The 14,067-nt window shown below is 36.0% G+C and overlaps 1 protein-coding gene across 1 annotated transcript in view; it reads right to left on the bottom strand.

Moving 5' to 3' along the window:
- Positions 1-14,067, bottom strand: part of LRRIQ3 (leucine rich repeats and IQ motif containing 3) — a 117,902-nt gene that overhangs the window by 93,073 nt on the left and 10,762 nt on the right. Inside the window, exon 2 of the mRNA XM_037042432.1 lies at positions 373-621. Coding sequence (XP_036898327.1) covers positions 373-621 — 249 coding nt within the window. The remainder of the gene's footprint in view (positions 1-372; positions 622-14,067) is intronic.

Genomic DNA, 14,067 nt, shown 5'->3' with positions numbered 1-14,067 from the left:
AATGTGGTGACAAATGTTAAGTGGAATATTGCGGTGATCATTTCACAATATGGACAAATATTGAGTCACCATGTTGTACACATGAAACTAATATGTTATACATCTGTTATATGTCATCTAAAAAATAATTAAGAAGAAGTATTCTTAATACAGATTATGGATTTAAGAAATAAAACAAATCACAGTTTATTTATGTGTTTTTCATTTAAAATGTCTGCTTACATTTGAAATTTTATTTCTACATTTTGTATTTTATTTAAGTTGTTGTTTATATTTATATGAAAGGCTGTCCATGAGATGTATTGTGAATAAATAGTGCTTATTAAATATAATTTAATTTATATGAAAATATGTGAAATGGCTATTGCTTACCTGATTTCCATGGAGATCAAGTTTGACTAATTTTATACAACTTTGAAGTGCACTGATATCTGTAATAAAATTGTTTGAGAAGATGCATACTCTAAGAGAGATGCAAGATTGCAAATTTTCCATAGATTTTAAATGAAGACCATTGAACTTCACAAAAACAAAGTCTTTCTGATCTTCTATTATGTTTTGATTATAGTGACTCCATTCTTCATGACTGATTAGCTCTTCTGTGATAGTTCCATGAAACATCTAGAAAAAATGGTAAATTTCTTTCAAAAGTTTTTTCAACTTCCAAAAATAACCCTATATGAAAATAAAACATTTGCTAATAGATAGTCAGAGTAAAAATGGGTAGAAACTAAGTTATTTTTTTTAAATCTAATTCCCATAAAAATCTATCTTAGGGCATCTGAAATGTCAAACATTTAGATAACAACTCAAAAATATATTGTTGCCCTCACCAATAAATTAATCAGTAAGAGGAAGAAATACTTCCTTTTTCCCAAAATACTTAGAGAAAATGGAATTCAGTGAAATAGTTGACACTAAAATGTCACATCTTAACAAAACAACTAAAACAAACAAATAAGGAAAAGTACACCTTAGCATACCTTGTATAATAATTTTTGTTAAAAGATCTTTTAAATAAAGAAATGTTTTGAATTATTAACTCCTAAGTCCAGAAAGTGGTACTTTTTGTTGGAGGAGCTAAAAAAATTCAGCTATGTAAACATAAGGTGCAATGCAGGGCTTCAACTGTAACAAATATTTATTTTCTAAACAGATCACTAGCAATCTCATTATACATGGTGGGGCAAAAGTAGGTTTACAGTTGTCCATTTGGAAAATAATACAATAATGAATAAATAATGATGAGAATAAACTCTGTTTCACTTTCTCAAAACTGTAAACCTACTTTGTTCCATGCTACATTTGTTTAATTTTATTAAGCAATTAAAACCTAGAATTCTAATTGTTTCAAATTTGACTAAGTTTATCTAAAACTTTTGGTTCAGTGCTTTTTGGTGTAATTTTATATAGTATTTCTTATATATATGAAATTTCCCTTACTGTGGGTAATTTCAGCTTTCATAAAAGGCAGTCAGTAATCCAGTGAGAGTTTAGGAGAGAATACATGGGCTCAAGTGACCAATCTGAGTGCTTGGTTAAGATGAACCACTTCCTCCTCCACCCCCCCTCCCCCAGAAAAATCTATTTCTACCATGTGGAGGCAAACTGGGTCAGCAAAATCCAAATGAGGATATAAGTGAAAATCCAGATAAAACCTTGCACTCTATAAAAGGCTGGCTACTTTTCACATACTGGCCAACAGCTAGAACTATAATCCTCAAACTTGAAATATCAATCACTTAAAAAATTAATAGAGGCAGATTCCCTGGGTCTTATATCACATCTACTTGATCGGGAACTTTGGACTGGGGACCAGGGAACTTATCCTCCACCATCATACTCCACCACCCACACACAATTTTCCTAATAACAGATTGCGTTAGTGTGGTAGAACTGTTACAAGACATCCAATCTTATAAAAAAAAGTAAATCATAGGAGGTGATGTACAGCATGGTGTTATAGTTAACAATAATGTACTGAATGTTTGAACATTTTTAACAGAATAAATCTTAAAAATTCTCATGGCAAAGAAAAATAATTTTGTAACTATATATGGTGACAGATGTGAATAAGACTTTTTGTAGTGATACACAAATATTAAGCATTATGTTGTACATGTAAAATAAATATAATGTTATGTCAGTTATACTGTAATAAAGTATATAAGAAATAATGGATATGAAAAAGATGATGCTACACAGGAATTTATTACATATGGTATCTAATAGCAAAAATATGATATGTCCTAAATGTCTCAAAAGGTGGTATTAACTAAATGAAATATTGTAATATAGTCAATGGAAGCATTTCACACCATGAAAGCATCAAAATTGATCATTTAGAATACAATAATATGAAGGGGTCTTGACAAGGTATTGTTTTGTTTTAAAAAATTTTTTCACTGAATTTACAATTTAAAGGGGTGACTTTTATGGTATATGAATGTGAATTAAGCTTCAATTAGAATATTTATTCTTAAGTGGGACAAATTAAAAAAAAAATAAGTAGAGAGTTCAAAGATGGTGATGGAGTAGGAGGGAGCAGATTCCACTTCCCCCTACACATGGGAGAAAAACCTGTCCGATCTACGGAGGAACAGAACAAAACAGAACAGAACAGCCAACAGTACCCCACCCCTCTTATATATGAAAATAAGAGACCAAAAATTGTATTGGACACTGAAAAACCAGACAGTAAGGAGACAGCTGCAGGACAATAAAGTTCCAGGGACCACCATGGGGAAGTGGCTGTAGCCCCAGGCCCTGTGCCTGCCTGGTGCTGGGTCTACCAGACTCCTTGGGAGAGAGCCAGGTCATCTGCGCACTCCCTCCCTGGCCAAGCAGGGTTTGAGCAGCACCAGGAGAGACCTGTTTGCTTGAAGTTGCAGAGAGGGGAATAAGGACAAAGAGGCAAACACACAAGGGCTGTGAGTACCCACGGAGTCTGTGGTCGCTGGCTTGGAAGAGTTGAGAGCTGTAGAGTCCGGCTGTGACCCAGATAGTCACTGGTCTGGCTGGAGAATTGGGCTGTACTGAGCGGCAGGCTTCAGCAGGAGGAATTTCTCAAAAATCAAAAAGTAAAACTGTTTGGGGGAATTCTCCTGCGACAGCCCCTCAGGTCCCACCCACTTGAGCAGCAATCCCCAGGTTGAGCAGAAGGCCCTGGGTTTCCCCATAGCACTGGGAAGGGTTCACACCCAAGTCGGAGGGACTCAGGCTCTCTCGCCCACCACAGCCCACAGTGATGACCCCTGGGGAAAGAGCACTCTAAAGAAGACCTGAATCTCTAGCCTGGGGCACTGGGGAGAGGTGCCAGATCAGCTCTTGGGAAAGTGCTTACAAAACTGGCTAAGTACACAAGAAAGGCCACAACGGTTGGCCCTCAGGCTGCTGCAGCCAGTGGGACCAGGAAAAACCAGTTTGGTCAGTTTCAAACCAAAAGATTTTTTTTTAACTTTTACTATGGTTTTATCTTTCAATACCCTTTTCCTCTCTTCCTTCTTTCTTGTTTTATTCCTCCTTCTTTTCCTTCCAATTTTATCTCTTCTTCCTTCCTTCTCCTGCCTTTTTTTTTTAAATACCCACAAGTGAGACAAAAAACTTGGAACTGTGAAAGGACCAGAGTTACACCCAAAGAGGGGGTGTCCCAACAGTTGAGACAGTGAGAAAAATTTCACTTTGCTTTTGCAGGGAAACTGCAAGTTACTGCATATTTGTATTTTTTCATTATTCTTACATCTTTTATTTTAATAGTATTTTTGTATTTCTCTTCTTTCTGTATAGTCTTCTTTGCTTGGCTGGTAATATTGTATCATTTGACAGGTTTCCCCTGTTCTCTCTTCCACAGCGTATTGCCAATTTACTATCCTTCACGTCACTTGTGTTCCTTTAGCACACTACTCAAGGGCGTATTCCCCCTATTTACATTATTCAGATCACATAGATTCTGTCAAATGATTGTTGCTCTAATATTGTTGTAAATAATAGCTGTTCCATATAATTGTAAATACTTCACATCACCCCTCCTGGATCTTAGTCTACTTCACAGTTTCCTGAACTCTATTACTGTAGTGGTTAACTCTATTTTCCCACACCCTACACCCATTTACTATCCTTTCCTCTCACCTTACCACAACCTCACTGCTTTCTAGATCCAACTCACAAGCCTTCCCTCCCCAACAAGAGTGTTATCTTCTTTCCATCCTTTCTTAAAAGTGCCTAGTTCGGTTGAAGATCACAGTTAACACTATAAATAGCCAANGCTGTTCCATATAATTGTAAATACTTCACATCACCCCTCCTGGATCTTAGTCCACTTCACAGTTTCCTGAACTCTATTACTGTAGTGGTTAACTCTATTTTCTCACACCCTACACCCATTTACTATCCTTACCTCTCACCTTACCACAACCTCACTGCTTTATAGATCCAACTCACAAGCCTTCCCTCCCCAACAAGAGTGTTATCTTCTTTCCATCCTTTCTTAAAAGTGCCTAGTTCGGTTGAAGATCACAGTTAACACTATAAATAGCCAAAGGATCTCCTATCTCTTCTCTACTGGCTGCTACTGTAAATATCATAGAATACTCTCCTGCTGTCATAAACCATTTTGCCTCCCCCTCCAACTGATCACAAAAAAAAAAAGAGTAAATGAAAGCAGTGAACACCAGGACTCCCACTGGAGGAGGAAACCCAACAACAAAGAAATCACCAACAGATAACAACAGAAGAAGGTAAAGGATGGAGTGGAAACCACACAAACCTCAATATAGGATCTATTTGGAAATACAAATAAACAGTGGAGAACCTACCCAATACAAACAACTAAACAAGAGCAGAGGAGAATCCTCAAAACCTTGTACACACTGAAAAACTAGCTTCAACACAACCTGCCCTAACCAGCACAACAAACTACAAGAGGTGGTAGACAGAGTGACCATCAGTTAACCAACTGGTGAGAAGAACCCACAAAAGAAAGACCCAAAATCAATCAAAACCCAAAGACAAACAGAGAGCCAACTTAAAGGACATCCCAAGACCAGTGAGCTTGGGAGATCAAGGAGACTACACCACTAAATCTCACAGGTATTCTACCACAGAAGTTCACACAATAAACCCAGGGAGCCAGAAGAGATCGATTTAACAAGCTGAAGCTAACAAAAGTCTCACAAACAAAGAGAAGACAAAGAACCAATCCCCAAATGAAAGGAAAGGAGGAAGCCTCAGAAAGAATGCTAGAAGAAATAGAGGCAAGTCAGCTATCAGATATTGAAGTCAAAGCACTGGTTATCAGGAAGTTGAAAGAGCTCACAATGAGCTACCAGAAACTACAGGGGAACTATAATCAACTCACTTCAAACTATATCAAAAGGAAAAAGGAAATAGAAACTATCAGCAAGGGCCAAGAGGAAGTAAAGAATACAATTTCTGAACTGAAGAACACAGTGGAAGGAATCAAAAGCAGGATCAATGAAACAGAAGATTGGATCAGCAAGTTGGAGGACAAAGTAGAAAAATACACCCAGAGAGAGCAAGAAAAGGAAAAGAGGCTCAGAAAGAATGAACAGGGATTAAGAGAAATGCAATACAATATTAAATGTAATAATATCCAAATAATAGGGATACCAGAAAGAGAAGAAGAGTAAGGGATAGAAAACCTATCTGAAAAAGTAATGAAGGAAAACTTCCCTCATTTGATGAGAAAAAAAGTCAAACAAATCCAGGAGACCCAGAGAGTCCCAATCAAGAGGAACCCAAAGAGGCCCACTTCAAAACACATCATCATTAAAATGGCAAAATTCCAAGACAGAGAGAATCTTAAAGGCAGCAAGGAAGAAACAGGAAGTAACATATGAGGGAGCCCCAATAAGGTTAGCTGCTGACTTCTCAATGGAATGCTCCAAGCAAGAAGAGAATGGCAAGAAATATTCCAAGTAATGAGAACCAGAGGCCTGCAACCAAGGCCACCTTACCCAGCAAGGACCTCAATCAAAATAGAAGGCCAAATAAAGAGCTTCCAAAACAAAAGAAGTCTAAAAAAATACACCTCTACCAAACCACCTCTGCAAGAGATACTAAAAAGACTGCTTTAAGGAAAGGAAGGAAATGAGAGAGACAGAGAGGAACACAGGTACGAAAATGGAAATGAATAAGTACCTATCAATAATAACATTAAATGTAAATGGGTTAAATGCTCCAATTAAAAGACATAGAATAGCTGAATGGATAAAAAAGCATAACCCACACATATGCTGCCTACAAGAGACCCACCTCAGGACAAAAGACCTACACAGACTAAAAGTGAAGGGCTAAAAACAAATTTTCCAAGCAAACAGACAGGAAAAAAAAGCCGGGGTAGCAATATTCATATCAGACAAAATAGACGTCAAAAAAGGGCCATAAAAAGAGACCCAGAGGTCATTTCATAATACTCAAGGGAAGAATCCACCAAGAAGACATTAACATTGTAAATATATATGAACCCAACATAGGAGCACACAAATATATAAAGAAAATCTTAGAGGACTTCAAGAAAAATATTGACAGAAACACAATTATAGTAGGGGATTTTAACATTCCACTGTCAAAAATGGCAGATCTTCCAAACAAAATATCAACAAAGATATTGTGGCATTGAACAACACTCTGGATGTAATGGACTTAACTGATATACATAGAGCCCTTCATCCCAAAAAAGCTAAATACACATTCTTTTCAAATGTACATGGAACACTTTCAAAGATAGACCACATGATAGGACACAAAACAAGCCTCAACAAATTCATGAAAATTTAAATTATACCAAGCATTTTCTCTGACCACAAAATACTGAAACTAGAAACCAACCCCAAAGGAAAAAACAAAAACTCTCAAAATCAAGGAGATTGAACTGTTACAGAAAACAACTCAGCCGCTTTCAGGTGTATGGAGTAGAACTTTATTTACGCATGCTAACCCAGAGGAGTCAGTCTCCAAATTCTGGGTCTCCAACTTGGGCAGGGACTTGTTTATATAGTGTGGCATGTGGAAGCGATTTTACTAAGCCTACGTGGCAGAAGCAGGTTTACAGAAGCAAGAAAGCAGGGCTGCTGAGAAAGCAGGGCTGCTGATAGGGTCATACAATGTTCTTTTGTTCTTACTTCTTAGTTACTTAGTTGCTCACCGCTCCTTATCTTAGTGGCTCAGCAAATGGACCATGTCCTTCTGACTTGTCTGGGCTTGTCTAAGCAGGTCTCCTACTACAGAATAGCATGCTATTAAACAACAAATGGCTGAAGAATGAAATTAGGGAATAAATCAAAATGTTCCTGGAAACAAATTAAAATGAACTTACGACAACCCAAAACTTATGGGACACAGTGAAGGCAGTCCTGAGAGGGAAATTCATAGCAATACAGACCTACCTAAAAAAGACAAAAGCATTTCAAACAAACCACCTAACCCGATGCCTCCAAAAACTTGAGGAACAACAACAAAGACAGCCCAGAGCAAGTAGAAGGAAGGAAATACCCAAGATCAGAACAGAATTAAATGACATAGAGACTAAAACCACATTTCTAAAGATCAATGAATCGAGGAGCTGGTTTTTTGAAAAGATAAAAAAAATCAACCAGACTTTAAGTAGGCTCATCAAGAAAAGAAGAGAGAGGACCCAAATAAACACAATCAGAAATGAAAGAGGAGAGATTACAACTGATACCACAGAAATACAAAGGAACGTAAAAAAGTACTATGAAGAACTGTATGCCAAGAAATTTGAAAACCTAGGTGAAATGGACAAATTTCTAGAAAAATATAATCTTCCAAAACTCAATGAAGAAGAAGCAGAAAGGCTGCACAGACCACTAACAGCAGATGAAATTGAAGCAGTAATCAAAAAAACTCCCGACACACAAAAGCCCTGGACTGGATGGTTTCACAGGAGAATTCTACAAAGCATTCAAGGAAGAGATAACCTCTATCCATCACAGACTATTCCAAAAAATCCAAAATGATGCGAGACTCCAAAACTCTTTTTATGAAGCCAGCATCATTCTAATCCCGAAACCATATAAAAAGACACAACAAAGAAAGAAAACTTCAGGCCAATATCGCTGATGAACATGGACACTAAAATCCTCAATAAAATATTGGCAAACTGCATCCAACAATACATTAAAAAGATCATACACCATGACCACATGGGATTCATCCCAGGGATGCAAGGATGGTCCAATATTCCCAAATCAGTAAATGTAATACATCACATAAGCAAAAGCAAAGACAAAAATCACACGATCATATCAATAGTTGCAGAAAAACCTTTTGATAAGGTACAGCACCCATTTATGATAAAAACACTTAGCGAAGTGGGAGTAGAGGGAGCATTCCTCAACATAATAAAGGCCATATATGAGAGACCTACAGCCAACATCATACTCAATGGGCAAAAACTAAAAGCTTTTCCACTAAGATCAGGAACAAGACAAGTTTGTCCACTTTCACCACTTCTATTCAATATAGTATTGGAAGTTTTAGCCACAGTGACTAAACAAGAAAAGGAAATAAAAGGCATCCAAATCTGAAAGGAGTAAAGAAAACTGTCACTGTTTGCAGATGACATGATAGTGTACATGGAAAATCCTATAGACTCTACCAAAAACTACTCGACATAATAAATGAATTTGGCAAAACAGCGGGGTACAAAGTCAATATCCAGAAATCAAAGGCATTTTTGTATACCAACAATGAAACAGCAGAAGCAGAAATCAAGAAACAAATCCCATTCGATATAGCAAAAACAAAAATAAAATATCTGGAAATAAACCTAACCAAGGAGGTAAAAGACCTATATTCAGAAAACTACACAACACTGAAGAAAGAAATCAAGGAAGACACAAACAAATGGAAACATATACCGTGTTCATGGATGGAAGAATTAACATCATCAAAATGTCCATACTACCCAAAGCAATTTACAGATTCAATGCATTACCTATTAAAGTACCAATGGCATATTTCACAGACATAGAACAAACACTTTAAAAATTTATATGGAACCGCCCTGGCTGGTGAAGCTCAGTGGACTGAGTGCAGGCCTGCGAACCACACGATCATGGTTTGATTCCCAGTTAGGGCACGTGCCTGGGTTGCAGGCCAGTTCCCAGCAGGGGACTCACAAGAGGCAACCATACAATGATATTTCTCTCCTTCTCTCCTTCCCTTCCCCTCTAAAGATAAATAAAAAAAAATATTTAAAAAAAATTTATATGGAACCATAAAAGACCCTGAATAGCAGCTGCGATTTTGAAAAAGAAGAACAAAGTAGGAGGGATCACAATACCTGATACCAAACTGTATTACAAGGCCACTGTAATCAAAACAGGCTGGTACTGGCATAAGAACAGGCANATACAATGATATTTCTCTCCTTCTCTCCTTCCCTTCCCCTCTAAAGATAAATAAATAAAAAATATTTTTAAAAAAATTTATATGGAACCATAAAAGACCCTGAATAGCAGCTGCGATTTTGAAAAAGAAGAACAAAGTAGGAGGGATCACAATACCTGATACCAAACTGTATTACAAGGCCACTGTAATCAAAACAGGCTGGTACTGGCATAAGAACAGGCACATAGACCAATGTAACAGAACAGAGAGACCAGAAATAAACCCAAGTCTCTATGGTTAATTTATATTTGACAAAAGAGGCGATAACATAAAGTGGAGTAAAAATAGCCTCTTCAACAAATGGTGTTGAGATAACTGGACAACTACATGCAAAAAAATGAAACTTGAGCACCAACTTACACCATACACCAAAATAAAATCAAGGTGGATAAAAGGCTTAAATATAAGCTGTGATACCATTAAAGTCCTAGAGGAGAATATTAGCAGGAAAATCTCAGATATTTCATGCAGCAACATTTTTACTGATATGTCCCCTAGAGCAAGGAATATAAAGGAAAGAATAAACAAATGGGATCTCATCAAAATTAAAAGCTTCTGCATAGCTAAAGAAAACAATATTAAATTAAAAAGAGAACCAAATATGTGGGAAAACATATTTGCCAATGATACCTCAGACAAGGGTTTAATCTCCAAAATATACAAAGAACTTATATGACTCCACTCTAAGAAAACAAGCAACCCAATTAAAGAGTGAAAGGATTTGAACAGATACTTCTCCAAGGAGGACATACAGAGGATCCAGAGACACATGAAAAGATGCTCAATATTGATAGCTATCAGAGAGATACAAATCAAAACCACAATGAGATACCACTTCACACCAGTCAGAATGGCCATCATAAACAAAGCAGTAAACAACAAGTGCTGGAGAGGATGTGGGGAAAAGGGAACCCTAGTTCACTGTTGGTGGGATTGCAGACTGGTACAACCACTATGGAAAACAGTATGAAATTTTCTAAGAAAACTAAAAATGGATCTGCCTTTTGAACCAGCAATTCCACTGCTAGGATTATATCCTAAGAACACTGAAACACCAATCCCAAAGAACCTATGCACCCCAATGTGCATAGAAGCACAATTTAAAATAGCCAAGTGCTGGAAGCAACGTAGGTGCCCAACAATAAATGAATGAATCCAAAAACTATGGTACATTTACACAATGGAATTCTATGCAGCAGAAAGAAAGAAGGAGCCACTACCCTTTGCAACATCATGGATGGAACTAGAACACATTATGGTGAGTGAAATAAGCCAGGAGGTGAAAGACAAATACCATATGATCTCACCTTAAGAGGAACCTAAACAACAAAACAAACAAGTAAGCAAAATGTAATCAAAGACTCTGAAATAGAGAACAGGCTGACAAGGACCAGAGGGAAGAGGGAAGGGAATTTCAGGGGAAAGGGGGGAAAAGGGTTTACAGGAACAAGTATAAAAGACACATGGACAAAAACTAAGGAGGGTGGAAATGGGAGGTAGGTGGGGAGCACTGGGGGGTGAGCTGGGATGGGAATAAAAGAAAACTGTTCCAATACAGAAAACTGTACTTGAACAACAATTAAAATAAATAAATTTGTTAAAAAAGAAAAAAATAAGTAAACAAAAAAAAGTAAAGTGATGTAAAAAGATACACCATGCCAGCACGAATCTAAAAAAAGCTGCTGAAGCTATAATGTTTCAAGCAGAGTAGACCTCAGAGCAAAGAAATAATCAGGGATAAAGAGGTGCATTAGAAAATGATAACAAGGGGTAACTTTACAAGAGGCTTAACAGTCCTTAATCTGTATGTGCCTAAACATAGCATCAAAATACCTGCTGTAAAATAGAAAACTAGAAAGAAGAACAAGATTAATCCTCTATTATAGTTGGAGACTTCAACATTCTACTATTAGAAATGGATGGATCCAGCAGGCAGAAAATCAGTAAGGAGATAGTTGATGTGCACAGCACCATTAGCCAATGGTGCTATACCAGTAACTGATACCCATCTATTACTTCATTCAACACCAGTAGATTACACATTCTTCTCAAACTCACATGGAATATTCACTAAGATAGACTACAGTCTGGGCCATGAAATATAATTTTAAAAATTTATAAGAAGAGATACCATACAGTGTCTCTTTCATACCACAATGGAATTAGAGTAGATATCAACAATAGAAAAATAGCTGGAAAATCCCAAAATACATTAAGATTAAAACACATACTTTTAAATAACATGTGGGTCAAGGAAGAAATTATAAGAGAAATTTTAAAATATTTTGAACTAAATGAAAATTCACCTTTTACAATGTGTGCTATGCAGTGAAAGTAGTTCTTAAAGGGTAATTTATAGCATTCAAGTCATAAATTAGAAAATATCTAAAATCAATAATCTAAGTCTGTACCTTAGGAAACTGGATAAAGTAAAAATTAAATCCAAAGGAAGCAGAATAAAAGTAAATGAATACATTTTCAATGAATATACTGGCAAAAAGTTATAACCCTCAATAATATTATCACATATTTGGGATGGGGACATATTTTGTCATTACTTCATTCCAGAAGTCTTATAAATATCTGATTCTATGAAAATTAATGTAATCAGATCATATGAAGGACATTTGTGGTAAAAACAATAAACTCCTCACTTGTCTTTCAGACCTTTAGTGGGAGGGCAATGTGTCACCAAATGCTCTTTCTGGCTGATTTTATCATACCATAAGAAACCCTTTCCCAAGTGAATCTCTTCCTTATCTGTACGGTCATTCAGAATGAATTTAATGCTCAAATGCTGAATCTAATCTCACACTCCTGCAAATATTTTTGTTCATTCCAATTAACTCATTTTTAATATATTTTAACTTTTAAACCATTCTCAAATTTTTTAGTTGGTGTAATATGAATTCTAAAATATGCATTCTTAAGATGCATTAATCTCATTCATCTAGACTAATCCTATTATGTTCTCTACTGCATCAATATTCACTTCCACCAACAGTATTTCTTTGCCATTACATAAACAAAGGTTGTATTTTTAAAATTCCAGAATACAACATTGTTATATAATATTGAGTTGTGGCTATCCAAAGAAAGACGAACATAGGATTAGTAAGTATAGAAAAAATGTAGTAGATCATTTCCCCATTTCTTTAAGAACTAGTATTCCACGTTTACAATGTAAAGTGTGACTCAGTTATTCAGACTATTCAGTTAAGTAGTCTGTCACATGTCCCGATCATTTTGGGTAAGTAGAAATGTTTCATATATTGTTTTATACTACCTCATGCAACATTAATTTTGTTTCTCATTTTATTGCACATCACAATGACTAGAATAACACAAATTCTCAGGCCCCATGACACATACCTACTGAATTCTATCTCTGCAACTGTGGGGCCAAATAATTACACTGCCCACCAAGGGAAGCTAAAAAGTATTGCATTTGGTATCTCCTCCTCTACCTATTTCAAAGCCTGCTTTCCAATTGCTTCCAAATTTTATTTTTTTAAGATTTTATTTATTTAGTTTTTAGAGAGTAGAAGGGAGGGAGAAAGAGAGGGAGAGAAACATCAATGTATGTTTGCCTCTCACACACCCCCTACCAGGGATCTGATCCACAACCCAGGTATGTGCCCTAGACTGAGAACCGGTGACTCTTTGGTTCACAGGTCAGCACTCAATCCACTGCCCAATAGCAGTGGCTTCCAAATTTTAAACAATTGGCCATTAAAGGAAATCTAGGTACTTCTGTTTCTTTTAGATTCTGATAATTTTACAATTCTTTTGTGAAATGTTCATACAACTGTTTATAACATCAAGTTTTAAAAAATGGGCTGGGATGGGAGTAAAAGACAGAAAACTGTATTTGAACAATAATTAAATTAAAAAATTGAAAAAGAAAAAAAGCAGTAAAAAAAAAACAAATACAATAAAAAGTCTTTTGGAATAAGAAGTCAAGATTCACTTGTAATCAAGATATCTTTTTTTCCCATTTAAATATATTCACTTTCCAAAATTTAGAAGGCCACATATTTGTTTTACTAAAGCTTTTTTGAAAATACTAGTTTTCAACTTTTATTTTTAATCCACATTTGTAGACTGTAAAAACATAAGCCAGACAAAAACTAAAAGGTGACGAGATAGAAGATGAAAAGTACAAAAGGTGATGAGCCAGAAGATGAAAAGATACAACAATGAAAAGTATTCAAAACATCCAGAAAAACATCTGCACAGAAATCACAACCTCTTAGTAAGAAAAATTTAGAACAGCAAGTATTTGTTTCTTGTAAGCTAAACAACAAGGGTTAACACTCCTAAAACTGACATTCCAAAGTTACATTGTTGATATATTTTTATTAAAAGTAATAAACTGTATTTACTTATTGGTTATCCTAATTGATATTCTTCACCAAGTGCTTTCTGAAAATAAAGTCTCATGCTCATATTGTGACAAGTATATTTGTTATTGTACAGTCCATTTCAGATACCCTGCAAAAACCTAAGAAAGCTACAGGAAATAAAAGATAAAACTACTTCATGAAAAACAGCCAGAAGAAAGACCTTTTCAACCAAAAAACAAAGATAAGAATTAGAGCTGATTCTTTAGGAAACCATGCAAGCAGGAAGACA

Source organism: Sturnira hondurensis, unplaced genomic scaffold (assembly GCF_014824575.4).
Source record: "Sturnira hondurensis isolate 20B ecotype Veracruz unplaced genomic scaffold, ASM1482457v3 Scaffold0000648, whole genome shotgun sequence".
In the NCBI taxonomy this organism is placed as follows: Eukaryota; Metazoa; Chordata; class Mammalia; order Chiroptera; family Phyllostomidae; genus Sturnira; species Sturnira hondurensis.
The sequence above is the reverse complement of the archived record's forward strand: the minus strand, read 5'-3'. Positions and strand labels throughout refer to the sequence as shown.